The 27,234-nt window shown below is 37.6% G+C and overlaps 1 protein-coding gene across 1 annotated transcript in view; it reads right to left on the bottom strand.

Annotated features, from left to right (window-relative positions):
• Positions 1–27,234, bottom strand: part of Ttc6 (tetratricopeptide repeat domain 6) — a 164,115-nt gene that overhangs the window by 8,194 nt on the left and 128,687 nt on the right. Inside the window, 11 exon segments of the mRNA XM_038336062.1 lie at positions 778–930; positions 3,217–3,427; positions 7,578–7,651; positions 12,721–12,840; positions 16,677–16,790; positions 17,957–18,097; positions 19,099–19,248; positions 20,080–20,214; positions 22,035–22,195; positions 22,596–22,672; positions 24,379–24,461. Of these exon segments, the coding sequence (XP_038191990.1) occupies positions 778–930; positions 3,217–3,427; positions 7,578–7,651; positions 12,721–12,840; positions 16,677–16,790; positions 17,957–18,097; positions 19,099–19,248; positions 20,080–20,214; positions 22,035–22,195; positions 22,596–22,672; positions 24,379–24,461 (1,419 nt within the window).

A 27,234-nucleotide genomic window follows, 5' to 3' on the forward strand; every position in this document is an offset into this window, starting at 1 on the left:
GGGAATAGCGTGAATCTCCAATTTCATGTCTGTGAAGTGAGGGTGATGAAATCCACTTGTGGGAACAGGGGCTGTCACAGTGCCCGTACAACCCCATCAGAGCAGATATCGTCAGAAAGGACTTGGAAGAAATTGGTTTCATGTCAATTATTTATTGAATGATCGCCATAAAACAAAGAATCTGAGAGCTTTACTCAAGTTCTTTCCGAGGAATGGACATGGGGGACATTTACCTTTGAATCTCTTAAATGAAAGAAGACATTAAATTGAGCAGTTAAAATGCTCCACTCTCCTATGTTGAGACAATTATCTTTAAGTCCGTTCCTTTCTTACCCCTTATATTACCCCTAAATATTTCAAAATTATAGAAACAAAACTAAAGTCTGGAAGAGAATGCAAAGCATGAGAAGGCTGTTCCTTTGTGATAGGAAGAAGCCGAACATCTGTATTGTTCTCCAGTTTGCTTCACACTTGGGACATCACTGTTCCATTTTGAATTCATTTCATATTGCAAAATACCATCAATGTCCTATTAAACATACAAGCTGCATTTGCTAAAATGAATTAGTGCTTATTAATAATTTTGATTTTAAAGTTTAAACGCATTTAGAATACAAAATAAGCACACCATAGTAACTCTTTACTCTAGGCAGAACTCTGGGGAAACAAAACATTATTTCTCTACCTGAAATAGGTAACAGAGAACAAATAACTTAGCCTTATTCATTGATGGTGTGAATATATGCTAATAATACTATCATCAATCTAGATTTTTACCTTGATGGCAACGTTAATATCCTGCATTGCAGCGAAATTATTACTCATTTGAAGACAAATGACAGCTCGTCCTTCATAGGCTAGAGAGCTCTTTGGTTCAGCTTCTATGGCAATTGTAAAGTGATTCCAAGCTTTCTGGAATTTTCCTTGGGCCTAAAATAGTTATTCAGTATCATGAAGCGAAAAACAGTCTATAACATGGCAAAAGTTTCTGATTCTCACTCATTAAAGTTTTTGGTGAGGTATATATTATATGGTATTAAAGCTAAAACATTTTAAATAAAAATAAGACAGCAGGCTACAAAATGAGCATCCGTAATGAAATATTTGCTTTTAAATATTTATGACCAAATTATGTTCAAATAAATTTAATTTTTTTTCTCATTTATACCAACCTTAGACAAGTGAAAGTCATAACTACTATGTGACACCCATACTTCTGTTGACTATCAAAAAACTTGCATTGGCATCCACAACAGTCTAAAGTGATGGCATACATCCTTGAATCCAGCACTCAGGAGGCAGTAAGCACATATCTGTGGGTTTGAGACCAGCCTGGTCAGCATAGTGAGACCTTGTCTCAAGTAAGTGTGTGTGTATTGTGTGTGTGTGTCTGTCTGTCTGTCTATGTTTGTAGATAGATGATAGATAGATAGATGATAGATAGATAGATAGATGATAGATAATAGATATTTCCAGATATCTATAAAATATACATAATACACAAAGCAAAATTAGTATGTGTTACATAAATAATAGTAATAATGAAAATAAATTGTTCCAGCATCTGGAATTTTAGGAACACTTTATAAACTCTACAGAAGATGCATGTAAGTCTACCAAGCATCTGCTTCTAACAACCTTAGTGCCAACTGGAGAAAAGAGAAAAAAAAGGTCAGGAGAGAGGCACCAGTACTAGAAGGATGTCAGAGTGTTTTGCAGAGCAGGCCTGCTGGCAACTAAACACCTTCCCACAGGAAGGCAGGGAGTTAATTAATTCATGACAGTCCAACTTCTGTGCTTTTTCTCACAGGCTCAAATACTCAACCTGCCAGAGTCTCAGAGACTGGCACATCCTAACCAACCTGGGTCCAGTGAATCTCACATAAAGCTATAAAGAAATATAACTACACAGAGGACTAGATCCCAATTTCTAATGAGCAAACTCTTTGAGTCAATGTCTGGAAATCTGCAAGTTATCACAAGTTTATCTAATAAGCAAAAGTAGGCAAACTGAGGTTGTACCATCAGAATATTAAACCGCAAACCACCTATGATAGGATTTAAGTTATCAGTTGTTTTGACGTCTGCTGGGCTCACTGTGATAGACCCAGTTTTAAGCAAACAGTAAAGGTGCTACATGTATCTGTAGAGCAGGCTGTCACTCTTTCCCTGGGCAGCACTTGGTTGGTCCTAACTCCCCTCCATAAGCCTTTTCCTTTCCTGATTCACTCTTCCATACCAACGTGCTTTTCAATGCCCTTTTTGGTTATATTCCCAGTGGGATTTTCATAAAATACACATTTGATGGCATGTCTCTAATCAGTGATATTCCTATTTTAACTAGACTTCAAAGCTTTTATTCCAGCTCTTATTTAATTCTATAGTATCATCACAAATCTCCCTCTACCCACCACATTCCCCGCATGTGAACCTTCTGCCTCTTCTTACAGTGCGTCCTCAAGGGCTGTTCCTCTTGTCTCAAGACTAAATCCTAGCCCTAATCCTTTCCCTACCTAACTACTAATCTTTTACACCTCAACATAAATGTTAATTTATCAGTAAGTTCTCTTACCCCTTAGTTGGGCTTATTTTGTGCTAAAAACTCTTTCGGGATTTTTTTTTATTTTGTTTCCGTTGCATTTATCACAATCACAATCAAATCATTACCCACGCAGAGAACAGTGCCTCTCTCTCCAAATGAGTTCACCTAGCCAAAAGAAACTACGTTCTTATAGAAGACTGTCTCTGGAGGCCAAGAGCCACTCTTCACCCATATCATAGGTGCTCAGCCTGCGAATTGTGTGAGCATATTGCCTTGGCTGCCAGTCAGCCCTGGCTCTTTTAAAGTCATCCAATCCATCTTTAAATGGACTGTGAATTGCTTGTTTTGTGATTAGAATGCGAATTTTAGGTTTAACTCTAGGAAGGCAATCATTTTTCTCTAACATGTTCCTGGGCGTGGGTCATGATAACAACCAATCCCATCTCTTCCAGCATTTTGTGTAAGTCTCAGCTCAGCTCAGATTCTTCTACGTGCATTCTCTGTATTCAGTTGAGTCCTTGCTCCCTACTCCTACCCTCTACACTGCAGTAAAGGAAAACTAAATGTCCATAGCCTGAGAAAGAACATCTTGCCACATCACCAACAAAAAGCCAAATATCTCTTTCTCCTGTCCAAACAATGTTCTTCACGCTGAAAATGCTGTTATATTTTACCTGCAAATTATAGCCTAGACTAATCCTCGCCTTTAAACATGATGGGTCAATATGCAGTGCTTTCAGGAAGTCCTTCTGTGCTTGTATAAGGGCATCATCTTGTCCATACTCCATGTAAGAATTCCCCCGTCCAATATAAGCATCCAGAAAACGTGTGTTAATTTTAACAGCCCTGGTGAAGAAGTCAACAGCACCTTCAAATTCTTTAATTCTGGAGGGAAAAGAAAGGAAGAAAACTTGATGCCTTCTGGTAAAATGATGTCTGCTAGTAACCTAGTCAATGCTTTCTGCACATGACTTTTTCCAAAGGATTTGTATTAAACTATTATAGAAAGCCTTTTATTTTTATTATCTACCATAAGAAGTACATAAGTCTCTATGATCTAAGGAAGTCTAAAAGAATCTCTGGAGATTTTGGTGAGGAGAAGACGGGAAATAAAAATCACTTTCAAGGACCACAAGATGGCTCAATGTGTAAAGACACTTGCTACCAAACCTGATGACCTGAGTTTGATCCCAGTATCCCACATGGTAGAAAAAAATAGCTAACAACCACATGTTTCTATGCGCACACTAAATAAATAAATTAATATAAAAATTAAAACCCATTTTCACAGCACAATGTGGAATGTTATTCTAGAATTCTGTTTTTTCAAAAATATAGAAGTCTAAATGGCAGTTATAAACTTTGTTTTAACAATGATGAGTTACCAACACAGAAAACACGCACTGATATTGACAACATATGCTATTTAAATTACAGTCTCAATTCATCTAATTGCTTCAGTCTACAGAGGACCATATATACAATGATAATCATAGAAGCTTATATCACCTAGAGATGCCATAACTACAATAGTTTATATAAGTATATTTCATGATTCTCACATAAAACAATCTTGTTTAATAATGCCTCCTAGAGAATTTATCCCATAATTGACTGACTTATAGCATACATAAAATATAAGTATTTAGTATTTCTTTCCTTTTTAAGGTACACCCCATTTCACTGAGGACATCAATGAAAACAGTCTCACATATTGTTTAGCAAGTACTTTTTCAATGCTTGCCATAATGTTCCAGAGATCTGATGCTCTCTGGACTCCTTGGGCACCCTGCACACATGTGGTGCACATAAACTTGTGGTGGCACACACACACATACATATAAATAAAAATTATAAATCTTAGAGAAAAATTCCTCATGCTTCTGTATTTGTGGTTTTTATTGTTGTTGTTTGTTTGTTTTTGCTTTGACCAAACACCATCCAAAGGTATGCGTTGAGTGCCATCTAGAAGATCACACTAGGATCAACACTGAAGTAGTAAGGACACGTGGCTTTGGATGTACCAGACAGGCAAGGGTTAACAATGGCTTTCATGGGTCAGATATTAGCTTCTATGTGTGGTTGCTCAGGAAACACAGGATCCTCTCTCTGGCAGTTTACAATGAAACTGCACTGCTCTCTCGGTAACTGCCACTAGTTAGGGAAGGCTAGTTGATTTGATTGTGGGGTCTCCAGATGTCATCTTGGTGAATTACAGCAGCAGTTCTGGTAGGGACTAACCCTGTTTATCAAGAATAAAGATGTCATAGGAGTTCTGTGAAAAATGCATTTGTTGATACGTTTTCTTATAGTCAATATTTCCACTAATGAGTAAAGTATTTACATACACCATGTATCTACATGGTCTGTGTCTTCTGTATTTTTCCAGGCAATTGTCATATATTTGCTATAAGTTATTGAGCATTTTATTATATTGGCATTCAGTTTGTATCATATCCACTGCTCTTCTCACCCATCAGGGAATTTAAAACTCTGCTACAGGGCTTATAATAAAACAATATTTTCTTTTGTGTAGCCTATTATTATAAAGGCATAAGCCGTAAATCAGACAGCGAATCAAAGCCCAACTACTCTGTAGTACAAATCTACATATGGTGAAGGGAGTTTGTCTCTATCCTTTACCAATGGTAACTGATGTGCACTTAGTCCATTCAGCTGAGTAAACAACCTAAAGAGAAGAAGTGGGCTTTCTATAGTCACCTGACAAGCGCCTTAAAATTATCCCTGACTGAAAGCCACAGTCACACCAGGTGGCAGAGCTGAAGACAGGGTCTCCCCTGCTTCCTACACCAATAGACAAGGAGGAAATGAACAGGATGCTCTGTAGGAAGAACACTTTCGTTTTCCTGGAGACGGGTCTGCCACTGCATCCTACCTAGTATGGCAATTATCCACCAAGAAGATCTGGCTCAATGTCTATACTGCTTCAGGTGGGTGGTCATTGAATATTGTCTGTCGCGTATGCAAAGTACATTAAAAGTTTTTCTGAAAATAAATGTTTTAAGGTGAATCTCAAAGTCACGCGATGCCTCTCAGGGGGAGCTCCAGTTTACAGTGTCCGCTCTGAGTCATGGACACAGACTCACTGAGTTTACAGTCATCACAGATGTGACCAGAAATGTCCTTCTGAGTTGTTCTAACAAATCACGCATACCCACAAACACTGAAGAATGTGGTCTGCAGAGTTAAAGACTTAAAAATAGCTTATGAAAATATCAAAAAAGTATAATAGATGTGTTGTGTATCTTAAAAAATAAGATATTATTTTTAAAATACAAGGATAACTTTCTCATTGAGATCTAAAAGTTCACATTAGCACAACACTGTTGTTGGTGAATAAATTGGTCAATAAGTAGGACATTCAGCCTAAGGAATATTGTCTCCTGGCAGCCACAAGAGTGAGAGCTAGAAACACATAAAGGATGCTTCAAAAGTCAGCTCCCTACAATCGAAGACCAAAGCCCTAGATTTTAAAGGTTTATTATTTTTATAAAATTCCCAAAGTTAAAAAAATATCTTTTTCCTACCCCAAAAATGTCAAAAGTAAGTTCGATAGTCGAAAGTCATTCTTCCATAGTAAAAGTATGTTGCCAAAATAATTTTTCTAAAGAATACATAATCACTAAATATTCCCTGTTGTTAAAGTTCAGTAAAAGTGTGAAAACCCAATACACACGGAATTGAAACTCTGAGCTGCCAGAGCTTTGCGGTTGATTTAAATTCCACTTTTATTAGAGAACAGTGGAGACCCCAGAGAGCTGCTGGAACTGCAGAGCAGTATCAGCTTTAGGGATCCTGGCTGTTGTACCCAAGATCACATTTCATAAAGATGTGAGTTCAACACTGGCAGACACTGACCAATTCTAATAGCTGGTAAATAGAAACGATGCCTAGAGAGGTTGGGGGATGTTTCAAATGTTGACAGATGCCATGATCTCAGGCATTTTGGTCTACACACATCCACCAAAGTAAACACATCAGTCACCATTCCTTTTCTTCTTAAGAATGGCACATTCTTAAAGAGATGGATCACACAAAGAGCGACGTATCACAATAGACAAAGGTATGACTGTGAATAATGAAAGGTCTGAGACCAGGATTTAACCGTAAGGCATCTGCAGAATTTACAACTACAGTATTACTTTTTTCCTACAATAAAAAGCTTTACTTCTCATGGGGGGAAATGTAGCTGTATATCTACTTCCTAAAAAGGAAAATTAGAATGCCAGTTTGCCAACTAATGCAAACTGTTCTAGCCATTTAAACTCTGCATGCACAGACATACCTCTATAATTTATGAATCATTACCATTTTTTGTTGCTTTGTTTTGTTTTTTGAGACAAGATTTCTCGAATCATCACAGTTTACTCCTTCAGCTAACTGCTATTCTTTCCCTTACCAAAAGTAATGGTATAAACTATTACTAAACAATAACATTGTGTCCATAATAAAGTCTGTGCAGTTGCTCTGAAGGTTGTTGGTCACTGTTGCTATTTCTAACTGTCCTTGTCTATAATGTGATTCTATAGAAATCTCAGAGTTAACTATTAAATATTATATATTTGTAGATATTAATGCATTTTGTAGACATTTTCTTGGATTGTTTTTCGTAGTTTTAGATATATAAATATCTCTTATTGGTGCAATTTTTTCTTAAGAATATTTTAAAATCACCCTCTTTTCTAGGAAATGGACTTTCTGAACAAATTATTTTGTACCTAGATATTTCGAGCTATGCATACATTTAATCAACATTTTTGTGTATAAACTTAAATCAAACAGACATCTTCACTGTGTGATATAAATATTTAATTGCTGATTTGGTTCAAGTCAGTCTCTTAGAAGGTACAAAGTTGCTATTGATAGGGTCCTCGTATCTATGGAAGAATGCTTGATACCACCCCCATTCACTTGCCTCCACCCCTCCCTTCTATCTTCTGTATGGGGCTCTAACTGGATACATCTGCGGATTCCCGCTGCTTGCTTCCCCTTTGACAACAATGGCCCTCCATACCTGTGGTGGCACATGGCGGTTGCTTGAAAAAGGCTCACGCTTGTCTGGCTTATCAGTGCAGCCTCTTTAAAATCCTGAAACAGTTTCATAAAATTTTGTTAATTTGTCATGGATTGTTCTTAAAACTCACTAACTACACATAAGTATGCATCACCTAAAGCATTAAAATAGACATCTTGCTAAAACTTTGTTTTCTTCGTAGAATCGTGTTGAATGAGAATGAATGGAGCAAGGAACACCAATCATTATTAACATTCCCAGTCAGTGTTCCTCGCATCTGCCTTAAGAACAGGGACTTTTCCGGTGATGCTGCCCTGGGGTATGTAATAAAGTATCTCATTTACTTCCTTGTATTGTCTGTGCCACCGGAAACGTCCCTTCTCAGACAGAAAAGGAAATTCCCCTGGAAAGAACCTCTGGAATTACATGACGCCGTTGGGCAATTAGGTGCCAGGCTTGTAAGCGGTAAGAAGGAAGCACTGTACTTGGACTGGTAAAGTCTGAATCTACTTCTGGAACCCACACTTCTGGAAAGAGGGGTATGATTCCTGTTTAAGGATCCAGAAACCCTCTTGAAGTGGAGAAATGGAAACTCTAACCCTAGGATGTGGAATTTGGAAAGTAGGCAGGAATGAATTTGAATGGCCCTGGGGAACAGGCTGTGTCAGAGAATTGCAAGTGCTGAGTCAGCAAGAGTGCCTGCCAAAATGGACCAGAACATGAAAAATATTGTCTATGGCTTGCAAATCACCTCTTACAGAAATATTTCAGCATCAAAGAACAAAACTAAATTTGAACTTATAGTCAAATAATGCCTATAAAACAAGTGCATCATCTTCATACTGATATATAATATGCATATGTAGTGACTATATATGACTGTTTTTACTGATTGCTATGATGAGGAGAAAAGCCTTCCAAAGTGAGCATCCAGAACTGCCCACCTAGAGAGACACCACCTTAACTAATTGTTTTCCTCCTCTTCTCGTCACACAGATTTTCTCTGGTTGTTATTAGAGGGAGAGTCTGCTTGTCTCAAGAAGTAGAATGGATTTTCTGTTACTACTAGGGGTAAAAGACTGGGGAGTAAGGTCAAATTGAAAGCTTGGGGTCCCTATAAGAGGAAATGGTGAAGTGGGATATCCTTCTATATATGTGTTACTTTCATTGGTTAAGAACAGGAACACTTAAGAACAGGAATGGTCTTGTGGCTAGAAACTGACTGACCATCTGTGCTGTGCTGTGCTTTGTTCTGCTTTTGTATATATGCAAGCTCTGAAATCAACTCTGGGCTGTTTGGCTACTTCAGCATGAACAGACAGACCTCCTGATTCTATCCTGTCTTCTGTTTCTTTTATCTGATTTTTCTTTGGCCTTGAGGATCCCCTGTCCAGGAACCCTAGATGACTTTGTACAAGGAGCGCCTACAGCAGATCTTCAAACTTCCAGCTTCATGAAAAAGTTAACAGATACTATGGGCCTGTAGGATGAAGATGGATGCCCAACATTACAGAAGAACTCTGGGTGACTGTCCAGGCAGCAAAATGTCTCTGTCATTTCTAGAACTTTGGAAGCTGCTTACAGTGCACTTCCTCTTTGCTTAGGTAATATTATATCCTTTTGGGATCTTTGAAGAGTAGAAGACATCTAGTTATTGTTTTCCTTACTTATGATAATGGATAAATTATATATAAAACTTCAGACTCACAAAGATAGGATAGATGATTAATAGAGTATTATCCTTAATTTGACAAATGTAAATAGACTAAATATTATAATTACAGTTCTTGCTTGATAACTGTTTTTGTCATATGTACTTTTATTATGTTCATGTTAAAACCCTTTTTTATTTAGAAAGGGGGAGATGAAGTGGGATGTCCTTCTGTATATGTGTTGCTTTTATTGGTTAATGAATAAAGCTGTTTTGGCCTAGGGCAGGATATAATATAGCCAGGCTGGAAAAAAATATAGAGAGAGTAGGCATAGTTAAGGAGATGCCATGTAGCTGCTGAAGGAGACAGACGCCCTGGAACCTTTACTGTTAGGCTACAGCCTTGTGGTGATACACAGATTAATAGAAATGGGTTAATTTAAGATGTAAGAGATAGCTATGAATATGCTAGAGTCATTGGCCAGTATTGTAATTAGTATAGTTTCTGTGTGATTATTCAGGTCTAGGTGGCGGGGAAACAAATGAGCAGTCTCTGTCTACAAAACTGGCAGCATGGACAACCAATCTCAAAGTGGGGATCCTACTCTTAAAGCTGTGTAGCACATTTTCAGATTAAATAGAAGGCTCTGAATGGAAATCGGAAATCTGTTATTTCATTAAATGCAACCTAAGGAGTAATTTACCAGGTCTCCCCATTCTGTGTCTGAGAATCCTCACCTATGTCCTGTGGAAGTTTGTTGCCCTAATTTACCATGCTTCCCCCTCCACTCCCTTCTCTGGGAACAAGACGGTCACATTCTCTAGCTCCAGTCACCACCAATATACCTGAAATTGGAGCTAATGCTGTCGCCTCAAATTCTGTCAGTTTGCTACTTATTTAAATATGACCAGTTTTATTTTGTAATTTGTAAGAAGATCCAATGATGCATATATGTCCACGTTGTTACTTTTTTTCTTAATAAAGCAATCCATTATATTGTAGGTGATATCTTAAAAAATGTAGAATGCTAAACAAAGATTCTCTGTTGCACTTTTCTTTAATCCCAGTTCCATCCCTTGAGGGCAATTACCTTCATATGTCACTTTGGTGCTTGCCTTCAAACTCCTAAATAACACAAGCAACATATCATATTTACAGCTATTCACTCTTTACACAGAAGAGTTCAGCTGCCCAATGCCATCACTTCACACACTTGCCCTTCTTCCATTATCCTTAGCCACCTATGACAACATATTTTGGGGGTACCTATTTTACATCCCTTAACCCCACTGATATTTGATCTGTGCCTTAAGGCACAAAACCCTTGAACAGTACTATGTGATAACTAAATATCATGTCTATGCCAGCTTTAACCTTTTATTGAGTCTGTTTTTAATTCTCCTACCTCACCTGGTAGATTTGGAAGAAGAAAAAGGCACAGGCAAATGCCCCCAATGCAACATAAGGTGCTATTTGCCGCCCCCCCCAGGCATTTATTGTAGATGTTCCCTTATCAAGCCCGTCCTGGAACATCAGTCAGCTGCCCACTGTCTGTCTAGGATGCTTCAGTTCTCAGGCCGCTCAAGGTTTCGGTCTGACTGTCTTTCCATGATTACTTTTTCCCATGGATAGGCTTCATGGCTCAGTCTTGGTTCTTTTCTATCATGCACTGTTATAACCTTTGTTGTTCCTTTTTCTGTCTGCATCATTTAAGTGTTTTTATTTAATTTTTAGTGACTTGTTTCCTTTATACAAAAGATCACTCTTTGGCTTTTGTCTATTTTATTGTGCATCTCCATCCATTTCATTATCCTTGAAGTGTATTTCTCATACACAGAATATACTAAATATTTTTCAAAACTCCCATCTGACATTCCATTATTTTATTTGGTATCTTTTGACCATTTCTATTTAATATAACTATTGACATCATTGAATTTGCATCTAATATATTATTGCCTGTTTTCTGCTGGTCTCTTCAATATGTGTTTCTTTATCCCATTTTCAAATTTATTTTGAGGTCTTTTAATATTTTTAATACCCTATTTCAACATTCAGTTTATTTTTGATTGAAAGATGACATTCAATCAGAAATTTGGATTAAAGAAGGGCTTAGAGCAACAACTATGTCATGTATATAGGAACAACGGCTTGTGCATCATCCCAGAGCAGGGAGGGAACTGGGCCTTACCAGAGATTAGCAAAAGGCCCAAGTAGAATGGTTGCAGTGTAGGAAAGGAGACTGACAATAAAGTCAGAAGTGAGCATCAGTCGCATCAAGTCGGACCTTGGGTTTAATGGTCAGGAATTCAGGTTTTATCGGGTGGGATGAGTTACTGCAGGTTTGGAGTAGAGGAATAACTTCACCTACTTTATGCTTTCAAGTGGTCTGTTTGGCTGCTGTACAGAAAATGTACTAGCAAGGGTAAGTATGAGGCACCATGGCCAAGAGTAAGCTGCTTCAGCAGCCTAGGAGATACAAAATTCTGCTCTGAGATCTGATTCAAATCTCACCTAGGACTTCCTGGCTGAGAAGCAAGCAGCAATTGGAGCTGATAAAGTTCAAAATTTGTTTCAGTGACAGAATAAACTAGACTTGCTAATGGGTTCAATGTGTGGTAGATGAAGAGAAGAGTTAAGAGTAATTCTCTCTTGACTCCCCAAACATTAAAATTGCCTTGTCTGAAAGACCATGGCATTTATAATCTACTGGGGTCTGAGTTCAGATCCTGCCTTAGTATTTATTGCTTTGAAGATCTTATTTAAACTCTTTCGAATATTCATGTCCTTATCTCTAAGCTAAAAGTATAAATTTTGCACCACTGTCAAAGCTGGAATGTAGCAAGGAAATATTTTATCATATAGGGTTATGTAGATGCAACAAATACATGAAATGGCCATCACTTAACTGCCAGTGCATATTCCACCTTTGTCTTGTTTCTAAATTTTAATTACTGACAAGTCATAATAAATGCTAAAAATGAGAATTACAAATTATATTTATTCTATAATGCAATAAAAATTGCCTGTTTCTTTCCAATATGCGTCCATAAGTTCCAGACATGAAGGCCTATTCTTAAAGACTTGAAAGGCTAGTAGCCCATTCTACACAGCTATGGCCCACCCTGTTTGAAACAGATTTATTTTAACAGATTGCAACAGAAGAAAAACTGTGAATGAGAAAGAACATTGTAGAACAGAGTAAAAAAATGTACAAACAAGTTCATCAAACAATTGAATTTTCCATGTACTTCCTTTGGAAGATGATAAACTTAATTTAAAAATATTAACACATTAACCATTCAGCTGCATTTAAAATGAAGGGGAAAGTGCTTAGGTTTTATTAAAAACTATTAGTTATTCCAGATATTTCAGTAAATTCTTACTAACACTCATTCATTAATACTGCTATGCTGTAGCACTAAATACCAGTTTTTTGAGGATGTGTGAAATCAAGTAGGTCATTTCCCCATATCCACAAGAAGGCTCACCTCTAGTGCAAAGCCATACTGCTTTAGTTGGGTGTAGATGAGTCCACGGTTAATGAAGGTATTTAATGCTATCCTTTCTCCCGTGTCAAGAAGCAGCACAATTCCATAATCCCTCAAAGCCTAAAAGTAAAACAATCACTTAGAGCCACGGTGCCATTCTTTAGAGCCTCGCTTAATCCATTGCCCTGAGACAAATATGCTTCTACCCTGAGTGGGATCTCAGAATTGATTCTGAAATGGCCATGAGTCTATGCTCGATTTGAAGAGTCCTTTTAACCATATTATTATGACTAGTGCTGTTTTTAAATAAGTACTCATCGTGCTTGTAGTTCACATGCCATCTCTTTGCCACCTATGTATGTTCCTGTGCATTGCACAGTTTGGAAGGAAGGGACTCACCACTGCCTCCCTTCCTGCCCCCCGACATACACACACTAGATACTTTCCCCAAATATCACATTCATATGAGACAAAGTGGAGAGTACTGTTTGAAATTTAAATACTTCTTATAATGTTATGGCCTTCCCCACTAAAATCTAAACTGCAGGAGGCAAGTATTTAATCTTTCACCGCTGTAAACCTAGTGACAAGTATCCTGCCTTCACATAACAGGCATTTAGTAAGTGAATAAGTCACAAATTTGTCAAATGAAGAAACTACAAGGAAAAGGGATCACAATAAGACTAAAGAGAGAAATAGGGAAGTTCGAAGTTTGTTGAAAGCCTTCTCGTTGTTTTTAAAGAGAGCTATCTGAGCTCAAAGAGTGAATCCGCCAAGAAGGAATCGCTTCCCCTTATATTTCTCCACTGACTGAAGAGGCAAAACTTCACTGATGTCTCCTCTGCACTAAGTACCAAGGGGTGAGTTCTTCTAAGTTATTTGTAGTGAATATTTTGTTCAGAAGAGACACATGCCTCATCAAACAAGGGTCAATTATTGTATGACTAAAGTATCAGCTAACTGAAAAGGGAAATCAACAAAATTTAACTTTCTGCTCATTTGTCCTTCTCTATTTCCTGGCACATATGTCTAAAGAGACTGTACAGAGATCATACATATATTTTGTGATATAAATATAAATATTGATAGGCTTATAAAAATATTTAGTGATGCTTGAAGAACTGCCTACTGTCCATTACGCTTTGTCTGACTCATGACTTCTGTGGACTCACTGAGGGCAGAGTCTATAGATGCATTTGAGATCCATCCAGCAGCTAAACATGAGAAAGATTCTAAGAGTTCATGGAAGCTCAGGGTGGGTGGTGGTGGCGGGAATACCAAAGGTGCTTTCTGTTTTGGTTTTCCTTTTGTTTTATTGATCTATGAGATAGGTAGTATCATGCCATGTAACTCTACCTGATCAGAACTTGCTTTGGAGACCATGCTGGCCTTGAACTCATGATCCTTCTGCCTTGAATCTCTACATTCTGAAATTACAGACATTTCCCAGATTTTCTAACCTGAACGTTTTGGTTAAGAGAGCGAGAGCCATAGCCTGCTCTGAATTTGTATCACTGGTCTCTGTTACTAGATTCTAAGTTTAAGAAAAGTTGCTTAACTTGAAGTCAGTTTTCTAAGTTACAAAACTAAAATATTAACATTTTAATACATTTTAGAGTTCACTTGCAAAAACTTCAAGAACATGAGGTCAAAATTTGCATATAGAAGATACCACTGGAATCTATTTTAGACCTTCTGAATCAACTAGCTTGTCCGGTTGCCAGAAAGATGTCTTGGTGATTAAAAGCACTGGCCGCTCTTCAGGAGAACCCTGGTTTGATGTCCATCTCCACTTGACAGTTCACCACCATATTCTAGTCTCAGGAGATCCAGCTGTCCTAGTCTCTGCGGGTGCTGCATGCATATGGTGCATAGACATACATGCAGGCAAAACTCATACAATTTACAATAATGATAACAAAAATAAAAAATGACCAGTCTAGAAATCCCTTATTACACGTTCCCAAGGCCAACATAACAGAGCATTTAAAAAAAAATGTGTGCACAGTACTGCTCCTCCAATCCACTGCATTATGCCCTATGGAAACTTTGGCCTTTCTCTAGCCTGGACCCACTGCCAGGCTTAGTAGTGTCTTTATCCCCTTAATAAGCCCATTCTTTTCCTTCTCTGATCTACATATGTAGCAGCCCAAATCCTTGTTTAGGGACACGAGAACCTGAAAATACTCTTGTAACTTCTCAGAGGGGGTAAAAGACAGCAAATTTAAAAAAAAAAAGAAAGAAAACTATCTGTAGAGATCTTGGTTAAATTTCATTATACTTCTTCAGCTTTGTATTTCAGTCATACATATTTTGCTTTTGCTATTGTTTAAGTATTTGTGCTTGAAAATGTCAAACAGTGACTACTTCTGAGTTATTAAAATTTCAAACGAAAAGAAATTCACCATGCTTAGATTTTAGGACACTCTATAAAGAATGCTGGTGCATGCCAGCCCAGTGAGGGGAGGAATGCTGCAGAGCAGGGGAAGGGGAGGTGGTGACACTTGGAAATGACACACTATCCAGCCCAGAGTCAGATGGCTTTACAAAGCTCCTGAGGACCTGTGAACCCAGAAACAAATGCGTGAATGCCAGCACGGGTTTCTGACTCCCTGTGGGACTTGGCTAAGTTCTGGGGCCTCTCCCTCCTTCGTTTTCCCTGTTCGTAAAATGAGCAGATGAAATGCTCTGGGGGCCTGGACAATCACCACTATTTTGCAACTCTATTTTGGTCTCATTTATTCAGATTGGCTTGCATGTTCTTCATTAAACAAAAACTGGCTTTTCCAACATGACTGAGATAATACTTGGGAGTTCCTTCCTTGCCCAGTTCATTGTATTTGGCCCGAGCTTCCCTTCAGGCTGATGGGGATGTAAGGTAAAAACCTCAAAGACACCTGCTCTGTAGGTCCCTCCTAAATGATCCTTTAGCTACCTCCTTTAGCAATTGCTTCGTTGAAAATTATTCATTTGTCTACATTTCTATAGGAAGACAAACTTGATGGGCTGGCTGTCAGGAATGTTGCGTTCTCTTGCTGGACAGGAGTTTTCTCCACCTTTGTCTTCCTTGTGACTTCCAAATCTCTAGCAGCAGTAAGAGGCTTAGCTGAGTCTTACAGACTAAGGAGTGTGTCCACCGAGAACGGTGGGAATGTCTTCTAAAAAAAACACACTGCTGTTATGGAAGGGGGTAGAAATGAAGGAGCGAGAGATCAGTAGACACAGAGAAGAAGCAAGAGCAAGGAGCTGAATACAAAGGACTTGCAGGTGGGTGATCGCACTGAGCTGATTCTCATTGAAATCAACCATACTGACAAAGGATGAGGCACTCGGAGCAAGAGGAGAAAATATAAAAGAGTTAGAGAAATATGGTTGCTGCAGCAACCTTTACAACACGTGGGCAAGTCCCTGTCAACAGTCTCTGCAGGTGGAACACATGTCTCTACACTCTTCACAGCATGGACAGGCTCAGAATTCTATAACAAATACCTCCATGAATTGCTCTAGCTTGGGTCCAAGTTGTAAAACAGCATTGCTAGTGATCACTTCTATAAAATTTTGTAAAGCAGTATATCAGTAAAACATTTACTCAAATTATACTTATGTAATTATCTTAATTTATATAGCCATTTAAATATTTGTATAGGCATTATAAAAACAAATTGACAGTTCCGAAACTATATGAGATAATTTAGCACTGGGAGAGAAATCAATATTATTTTGAAATGATTCTCTGTGGTTTCTCAAGTTTTATGTGTGTATTTCCATAGGAATTATTTTCCAAGATTAAAGCAGAGATAAGAAGAAAATACAGGTGTTTTAAGAATGTTTAAAATGCTTTAATATGTTGCTTATGAAATATTCTTTATTGATTGCTTGTTTAAGTCAAAAAGCTATTGTATGCACATTGCTTCTCAAATGCTTTAAATCTCTCGTATACTAAAATGGTTATTTACCATCTCAAGTTCCTTTATCTTAGTGTAACACAGTGCTCTATTATAAAATGCTGTGTAACTGTTCTTGTCCATGTTGACAGCTGTAGTTAAATCTGTAATAGCTAGCTTGTAACTCTACAAGGAGAAAGAAAGAGAAGGATAAATCATAATAGACAAGTTCAATCACAAAATAAACACATGATCCTATCAGTATTTGAACCATTCCTATAAAATTCTATATATCATCTTTAAAATTAACACAGTTAAGCTAGTCTTTCACATAGTTCACTAGGAAGATCTTGATAGGGATTCTTACAGTTTTTCACTTACAAATAAAATTAAGAATGTCAGTAACCTAAATTTAAGCAATTATGAGCTAGAGGTATGGCTTAACAGTTAAGAGCACTGGGCTGCTATTCCAAAGAACGCAGGTTCAATTCCCAGCACCCACAATTCACAACTGTCTGTAACCCCAGTTCCAGGAGATCCAACACTCTCTTCTGGTCTCCACGGGCCCTGCACACATATAGTGCACAAATACATATGCAGGCAAACACTCATAAATATAAAATGAAATCTCAAAAAAATAATTTAAGCCAGTATTACACCAGTGTTGCTATATGGCTTGGAGAAAGTGGTGCTGACTGTAACAGGCCAGCAAGTCACAGTCCCCTGGTGAGCACAGCAAGCCACAGTCCCCTGGTGACCACTGAAGGTTTGACTTACTTCTGCCAGCCATACTGTCATATCACACAGTCACAACATTGTCTACACACATTCACCCTCTCACCCCCTTCCATTCTCCTCTGATACCTTATGTCATCATTTCTGAACATAGTAATTTTCAGGGAATTGATACATAATGCAAGGTCTCACCTTTGCTCTAAGACACTAAAACAAAGTATGCCATATAATATAGTAATGAAGAAAAGTCAAAAATGTAATCAAGGAGGAATAATCATTTCATGTAGCATCAGATATCACAACATTTTATCCAGAAATTTCCATTTAGGACACTCAAGCAATGATTTTATTCTCATCACATATAAATGCATTATTTAAAATGAATAGTGAAATATAAAAACATTCCAAATATCTAACAATCAAGTAATTAAATATAAACTATGGTGGAATATTTTGCATCATATATTCAAGGATTAAGTATAATTGCGGGAACACCACAGTTATTTAGATAACACAATCTCATGCCATATAGCTGAAAAATGCAGGATGTGAGTGCCCAGTTAACAAGTGGAGAAGCCTCAACTCTAAACTCAGTAAACCTGGCAGGAATGGCTTACTCTGTTGTAGTATTTCAGAACTCCCCTGCAGATGTAGGCACGCACACTCTCAGGATAAAGTCTGATGGCTTCGTTACAATTCATGATTGCTTTGGAGTATCTGCCCTTTAAACCATAATAGGCTACTCGGCTTAAATATGCCTTTTCAGAGAAGAACAAAAGCAGAGATAGATGTTTGAGTAAAATCTTCAGTTCTACCAGAATATATGGAACTTCAAACAAATATATGCTATGTACTAAAGACAATATTAAGATATAGTTTTCCTGTTTCTTTTCATTAAAATTTAAACATAAAGAATAACTGAAATAACTTTACAGGGATCATACTTATGGCTACTATTTGGATTCAGTAATCATTAGTGTGTAGCCTACTATGTTTGCTTTCCCCATTTCCTCCTAAACTATTGAAAAACAAATGGTATACACCATAATTCCTCACCCCATTTCCTTTAGTAGGAGTCTCCTGTGAAAAAAAAACATTGCCCTACATAACCACACCAACATTATTTGTCTAGGACAGTTGCTAATAATTATCAACTCAAATTTAATTTAGAATCAAGAACTAAGTCAAATTTCATCTACCAAATTTTTTGTTGTCCCTTAAAATCTATTGATATGAAAGCAAGAAATTAATAAGATTACAGCATATAAATTAAAATTATTAGCAAATAAATTAATGTATTTGAAATATTTACATATGTAACAATTCTCAAAATATTTTTACAAATGTAATATCTATGTTAAAAGTAATACTTCTGTTGCAGATAGGAATACAAAAAGGTGGGTTGTTAAAATATAGTTAACTGGTGTCGGATATGATAACAATGCACATCTGTAATTTCCAAACTTGAAAGGCAACGGTAGAAGTATCAAGAGTTCAAGGTTATTCTATGCTATGGTAAGTTCAAGGCCATTCTGTGCTCCATAAGATGCTGTCTCAAAAAGGGTGGAGGGGTGGAAAAGGAGGAAGAGGTGAGGGAGGGAGAGAGAAGGGAAAGAAAGACACACAAAGAGCACAGAGACAGAGAGAGGGGGGAGAGAGATAGAGAACTGCTTTTTTTAATCAATCACGCATAAATTATTTAATACTTTCACCAAAACTAACATATTCTCCAAATCACTGACATCATTTATTTGAATACCTGGTAATGTTTGGGATTGAGGGTAATTGCCCGATTAAAGTCCAGGATTGAGTTATCCTTGTTGAGTTTTACTTTACAAAGTCCCCGATGATAAAAGGCTTCTGCAAAGTCAGGATTTGCTTTCACAGCTTTTGTAAAAGAGTCGAAAGCCTGGAAGATTATATTGAAGCACATACCACTTAGTGACAGAACCACATGGATTCAGAAGATTAAAAAAGTATGGAACTCTTACTGAAAAGCTTCACTTGAGGGTTTTTTTGGGGGGAGGGGACATTTAAAATGCATTCTTCCAAAGAATCTTCTGGAACAACCAAGTATAATACTTAGAAATAAGTCAATCTTAAAATTAAAGATTCTATTATTTCCAGTGGATCATGATAAATATCTACATAATCTATGTTTAATGTCAATCATTATTCTTCGGATTTCATCAATTCAAAGAAACCATAGACAGCAGCAATTAATATTCTCCTTTATGGTCAAAGAACTGCAGCAGAAGGACAGTTGTTCAGTTTCAGGATAAAAAGGTGCCACAATTTCCAGTGTATTGAGTCATATTAACCCATTTGAATCTGATTTAGATTCCTCAGTTATCAATAAGAAAACTCAAAGAATGCTCTAATCATTATATATTTAGTCTGTAGCACATTAAAATACTCAATTCAACTTCTTACAGTTTAATAAATTAGTGTGAGGATATTATTTTGCTACAATAATTTCCTACAGTTAGATTTATTATTTTGGTGAGAAAAATGTATTAGCTTTAAAATATTACTGACAAATTAGCATCAAATAAAATGTGCTGATTTTTAATTTAAAACAATTCACAGGAATTAATGGGTGCAGATTGCCTGTTGTGAGCCAAGCTTTAGCAGATGTTTGGTCAGTTGACTTATTGTGGGTAGCCTTTCAGAAACAAAACTGATGCAAGCAACCAGTGTGAAAGTCACAAATAATCTCTGCTTCTAAGCACACAGATACCATTTGTAGGTTGCCTTCCTCCATGTAACAAAGACCCAGGTTATAAAGACACTCTGCTAAAACAGTAGTGGCATTCGGTCCTTTGTCAGAACTTGAAAACATTTCCAAAGCCTTCTTAAATATTCTCACAGCTTCCTATAAGAGTAAGAACAGAGATAAGAGATGAAGAGCATGTTTTTACTAATTATTTGTTCAGCATCACAACCTTAAAAGTAAAGAGAACTCAGAGCCCACTGCAGCTCAGCTCTCATGTCATACAAATGCACACAGATCTGATGCAGTTGCAAATGTCAACTGAAGGACCCCGTTCCAGAGGACGAACCCAGCAAGCCCCTCCCCAAGAGACACCCTACACGCTAGGTCTTAAGCAGGCTTACATACATTGGTTTTTATACCTAGAACTTCTAAATTCTAACATCAGACTTAAATGTGTAGACCATTTACTAACAATGACCTAGTTATTAGCCTGAGTGATATGCCAGGAATTTAGAAAGCAATAGAAGTATTGATGATACCTGATACAATTTGTCTGTTTTACTGTTAATGGGATTTCAACTAGTTGTAGAATAACAAGTTTCATCAAAAGTTACCATATACATCTAATAAAATAGTTGAAACCCATTAATGAAAAAGAAGTTTAATTTATCCAGATGTCACTTATCATCATATGAATCTAAACATGAATATCAAGTTTAAACACATTTGCTATTATTCTACTTTCTAAAGTGAAGTAAACTGTTAAAGTAGTCATGGGATTTAACTTGAGCATGCTGCCTTCATGGCTCCTCTTCAGCATTTCCTCCACACTCACAAGCCACCTCAACATCCAATCTTCCATCCTCAGCACATGTCCTTCCCATTGGAAAACTGAATTATCTGTGTCCTTCCTTTATATTATTCCATATGCCAATATTTCAGCCAATTCAACATTTCACCCTTTTCTCTCCTATCATTGAACACTTTCTATCTTGTTTTCTGAAATTGACCCTTGGTCCCATCTCCTTCTTCCCCATTTCCTGTCTGCTTTAGACATCTAGCCTGCCACTGTGTCCCTGAGTTCATAAGAACTTGAGCACATTCCAGTCTTCCATCTCGCTTCAGTGAAAACAAGCACATCTTCGCTTTCTCTTGCTTTGCCCATCTGACACTTCTTGGCTACTTTACCACATCTTCTCAGGGAAATCTTGGAGTGGAGGTTTATGGAGAAGTCATATTGGTGTCCTGAAACCAGTACTCTATGTGTGTTGTGGATAAAAGCTTGGAAGACTTTAACATTTGTTCCAAACCAAGATAATGACCATGAAATAAAGAAAGGAAGAGGACCTGAGAGATATTGAGACAATAGAGTTAATAGAACATCGCCTCTGATTGGATGAGCTAAAAGTTCACAGGTTAGAAAATTCCAAGGCTCAATTAGGAACTCTATTTGGGTTCTACAGAGTGGCAAACATGATATCAGTTGAGTGCCCTGGATACTTGACTGGGAGAAATAGCTTTCTGGCTCAGTTTTGTTCCTAGAAGAACCCATCTGCTTCCCTCCAAGGCTGAGAGCATTGACTTCCTGGTGGCTGTTGATCACTCTATGGCCCTAGAAGACTTGCACAGTTCCCTAAGCCCAAACAACAGAATCTTCTTTGTATCTCCAGTTCTGTCTCTATATCTCCCTATCTCTATCTAGCTCAAGTTCTATCTCTATGTCTCTATCTCTGACTGTCTCTCTCTCTCTCTCTCTATTTCTATCTTTATCTCTCTGGTTCTCCATCTCTATCTCCAACTGATTACTAGAAAGTCAATATATAACATAATAAATACAGATGCAGTTACTAGGATAAATTAGTAGTTCATAAGTAAAAACAATCATTTCATTTTCTAAAAGTATTTAAATGTCATCCCTAAGTATAACATGTGAATTCATTACTAAGTTTAATAAACATTAATCAGTAGATTTTTTTTACCTTGATTTTCTTAGCCTTCATTTGGGCTTTTGCCAAGAGTGCAAAAGTGGAGATCTCTGGTCTATTGACTGTGACCCCCTCCAAGACGTTAATAGCTTTGTCGTGGTTTTCACAAAATGAGTAAATGAGCGCTTGCTGTATTGGTGTCAGCTCAATGACACCTGAAAGCAAAGGAGAGCTTATCAGGACCCCTCCTGGGTTGAAAGGGCTTAGAATATAATTATTTTGAGGTAATCACATAGTATCATATTATTTCTGCAACATAAAATGACAAACAACACCATACCAAACTCTTATTACCATATAAAAAAGTTATTACAATTACAAACCAAAAATGTAAAATTATAAGCCTGGTATATCATATAGTGAATGTTTTCCTAAAGTTCTCCAGACCATGAATTACTATGTGAGTAGATTATGTTAAATCAAGGACTAAAGTTTCAAACACTGTGTCTTTCAAGTGAATTCTTCATGATGTCAATTAATATATAGGTATTACCAGTAGTTAAAAAAATGGAAAATGTTTCTCTAACATTTTTATTTTGAATTAGTTGTATTTACCTTTGTTCATTTCTGCTACTTGATAAATAGTGAACTTTGCAAGATCATAACACTTCATCATAAGAAGGTACTGTCCCCTGGAAGAAATGACAGAATATTGCAAGCAGAGAAAAGGTAATTATTCTGTGGGCTCTAAAAATTTTATTGGATTCGTTCTTTGAGAGTGTCATACACGTATAAAGCACATTCTGATAACTATAACCCCACACTTTTCTCATCTCCCCCCACCCGTTTTACCTCCCTTTCTTCCTAATGCCCCTGTCTCACACTCAATCTTTCTCTGCATTGCTATTGCTGTTTTAAAACTCATTGAGTTTAACCAGCATCTTCCATATGACTATGGTTTTAAAACTCACTGAAACATGGGCTCCTCAGTTGGGTACCCAACTGAAATACATTATTGCTGTCCCCCAGAATCCATCAGTAGGCAATCTGGTTCAACAGGGTAAGATGGGGCCCTCTACACCCTCTGGATCACGCCTGACTGCTGATTGCCCAGTCTTGTGAGGGTTCATCGCAGGTCACTACAGCTGCCGCGAGGATCTGACTGAAGTGGCTGGGCCATGGCCAGAAGACAGCATACCACAGTCCTCCTCCCTATGCTCCTGATCTTAAAGCCTTCCCACCCAGCTCTTCCATGATAACCCCTGAGCTTTAGCAGGGTGATATAAATATCCTGTTCAGTGTTAAGCACTCATTCATCAAAATAAGTATCCAAAAGGAAAGTTAATAATGTTACTTACATTTCTATAATTATAAAACATTCATTTGCCCATTTATATACGTATACATAAAATCGATTTTTAAATTATAGAGTTGTTTGCTTGTTTTGGCTTTTGGCATTTTATGACAGGGACTCTCTATGCAGTGCTGCCTGTCCTGGAACTTGCTATGTAGACTAAACTGGCCTCAAACTCAGAGGGATCCTGCCTCTCTCTGCCTCTGTTTCTGCCGCTCTGCCTCTCCCTGTCTCTCTCCCTGCTCTCTCTCTGCTTCTCTGTCTCTGCCTCTCTGCCTCTCTCTCTCTGCACCCCCTTTCTGCCTCTCTGCTTCTCTGTCTCTGACTCTCTGTCTCTCTCTCTGCCTTTCTCTCTTCCTCTCTGTTTTTGCCTCCAAGTGCTTGGATTAAAGGCACACACCACCATTTCTGGAAAATTAAACCGTTTTTAAAAGTCCACAATGGCAAATTAACATGAAGTTATGAAAGAAATAATATAGGAAATGTGACACTAAAATAAAGTTAAAGGTCATAGAACAGAATGGGAATAAATATTTATATGAGTTCTGAAATGTGGTTTAATTGTTAAAACACAAAATAGATCTTTATCAGAAAATATGTCCTATTGCATTTCCCTGGGCCTATTAATATTGAGAGATTATGGTTTTGGTAATAATATCTTACAACAGGTCTCTATACCAAATTCTACTAAACGTAAAGTACAATTTTGAGTGTCATTTTTTTCACTGTATTGGCAGAGGGTTCTATTTAGTACTGTGGCTACAAACAACCAGTGTTGAAAAGGTATTCCCTTACTCTGAGGGGATATGTGCTACCTATATAGCAAGTCGGCTGGAAAGGTCTCCAAGAACCTCGCTCTCAGAAACTATACTTTAGTGTAAGAGTACAGCAGCGGGGATGATATGGTTATCTTAACATTTAATCAAAAACAAGAAATAAGTTGAGCGGTAGACGTTGTTTGGAGATGAGACATAAGGTAAGGATTCTGGAAGATAAACAGTGGGATGTCAAGTTATCCCGAGAAGTCAATTTCTGTGCCGGTACCTTATTATATACAACTGGATTGCATCTGGCTGGAGGTGGATAGCACGAGATAATTCATACACTGCCTTTTTCAGTTTGTGCAGCTGTTGAACGATAAACAGAAATCAGTATTATAGTTGAAGCAATCTCCTTCTTTTTGATGTTTAGCCCCTCCCACAATTTCTTACAGAATTTTTGTAGAAGCTTAAACAAATATCCTTGATTTTCCTTTCTACCCGCTTTTGTTTCTATTTTTTGAGATTATAATTACATCATTTCCCTTTCCTTTATGCCCTCTAAACCCTCCAATATACCCGCCTTACTCTTTTTTAAATTCGTAGCCTTTTTTTAAGTTAATTGTTGTTATGTATGTGTGCACATAAATACAAAAAGTATACATAGTTTTCTTAACTAACCAAAGCAAATATAATTCACAAAATCAAAAAAAAGTCTTATGATGCAACATCTTTGGTTTTTTAATTATTTATCTTTAATTTTGAAGGATGGTTTCAAATACCCAGTCATGTATCATTTTACACTCATTTATGTGATATGTTGTAGTATATGTATGTTCCAAGAATTGTGTTATTGTTATGGTTCATTATGAAATTAAATAGGGCATTTGATTCCAGAGCAGAGTTCACATTCAGGTGGCGGAAATGGATCAAAGAGTCCTTGGAGGACCAAGAAAGAGAGAGAGTGGCCCCCAAGAATAGGTGGGGCCAGCAGATGGCACAGGCCTTTTTGGAACTGGATGGTAGCTGGGGGCGGGTGCATCCAGGTTGTGGTAATTGTTTCCATTTCTAATCTTATATTTGTCCCCAAGTTTTATAATTAATAGATAGTAAAAGTAATCCCTTCTTATGTATGTTTCTCTTTTAATAAACTTTTCAAGTTTTCTCCCTCAACCTTTTAAAAATTTATTTCACCAAATTTCAAATAAACTAACATAAAAAGTACCTTAAGAAGCAAAAGTGAATTCCACTTTAAAAATAAGGTGGAGAAGCAGACTTGAAACAAAATGAATCAGTGAATGTGTGTGGATAAAACAAAATATAAGAAAGGGGGAAATGAGGTCCATTTGAGATCCATGTGGAAGATAAATATTCATTCTATCCTTACTAATGGTCACAGAGCCATAAATTAAATTTCCACACATTCAAAGAGAAAAGTCAATCACCGCTGAAGACATCACCAATGGAGCGCTACACAAACCCAGAAAAATAAACCTGAACAACCGAGAACAAATTGGATGGCAGGGTCCACTGAAAGAGCAGCACAAACAGACTTATACGTGGACATGGAGGGAACTGAAACGGAACAAACTATCTGAAGAAAAGAATGGGTAGAAATAAGAGGAAATCCAAAGAGACAGAATTTGTTTAAATGAATTGTAGAATTTCTGTGCAACTTCTTAAGCTGCCCTTTTCCTGGTTGCACAATTAATGAACTGCTGACATATTCACATTGACATACTCGGTTGTACCAACCGTCCAGATTGGCATTAGTTGCTTTTCTCCATCTTGTGATCTCATACCTGAGAAGAATTTGGTTTGACTTGTGGTTTGAAAACATAACAGTCACTCATGGTAGAGAACACACAGTAGCAGGTTGCCCCACAGTAACGGAAGCTTAAGGCTGGGATGCCTTTCAACAACAGGCCAGGTAGACGAGACCTGGGAGGAGGTGGGGTTGGGGTGTAAGGCACCAAGAACCATGTAGTGGTACACTTTCCCTATGGAGATTTAACCTCATTAACATTCCACGATCTCCCAAAACAGCGCCACCAATTGGGAACCCAGGGTCCAAAAATACGAGTTTATGGGAGACATTTTACATGTAAATGATAACATTTTATTCTTGGCCCCACACACCTGGTTCCATCTCATAATACCAAACACATTCAGTCCGACTCCAAAACTTCTGTCTAACATATCTGAGAAGGTCAAAAGTCAAAAGTTTAAAATCTTCTCTGAAACCCAAGAAAATGTGTTAATTATAGAACTCTTAAGAAATTAAAAAAAAAAACTACATACTTTCTCTATTCAGTGGTGCAGCATCAACATTCCCCTTTACAGGGGATACAGCAAGAAAACAATCAGACCAAAGCAAACCTGAAATGCGGCACAGCAAATACCAAGCTCTAAATCTTCATGTCCAACACCTGGGACACCTGATAGCATCTTCTATGCGCCAAAAAGTTTGGGTAGCCCTGCCTCTCTGGCTCTGTCTCCTGTGGAACAGCTGCAATTGTGTCTGGATGTTTCCTCAGTAAACATCCCATGTTTCTGACAGCTCCAATAGAAAGTCTCCACTGCAACTTGGGCTTTACCTCCACGACTTCAAACACAGTTCCATATTTTAGGAACTCCACGCTACCTGTTTCCTGCTCAACAGCTTTCTGGAACATTGGTGGAAGTTTTTATAGTCGCCTTGCTCTTACATTTTGTATGCCTGCAAAACCAGTACTACACAGACAAAGATCTAACTTCAGCTCAAGCAGCGGCATCTGTGTGCCTTCATGGCTAAACCTTAGAAGACATTTCTCCAGGTGGTCAGTATTGTAGAAAGGTACCTTCAGAGCTTTTCTGTAGATACTTCCTGTCAAATTCATCTACCCTGCTGCCCACCCTAGAACTCTAGTTTTGCCTTCAAGACAGCTCTCCCATCATATTTCAATGCATTATCCACCATGCCACAGAGGCACCTGAGGCTTCCTACTCTAGTGCAAAGTCCATGCTTTCTCTTTGGTTGCTGATCCTCCAACAACATCAGTTGCTTTGATCTCAGCCACGTACAACTTTAAATCTGTTCACATTCTCTTCCTCACCAAACTATACCTTTTACACATTATCCTAATATCTTGCCAATCTGACC

This window comes from Arvicola amphibius, chromosome 7 (assembly GCF_903992535.2).
Source record: "Arvicola amphibius chromosome 7, mArvAmp1.2, whole genome shotgun sequence".
NCBI classification, from domain to species: domain Eukaryota; kingdom Metazoa; phylum Chordata; class Mammalia; order Rodentia; family Cricetidae; genus Arvicola; species Arvicola amphibius.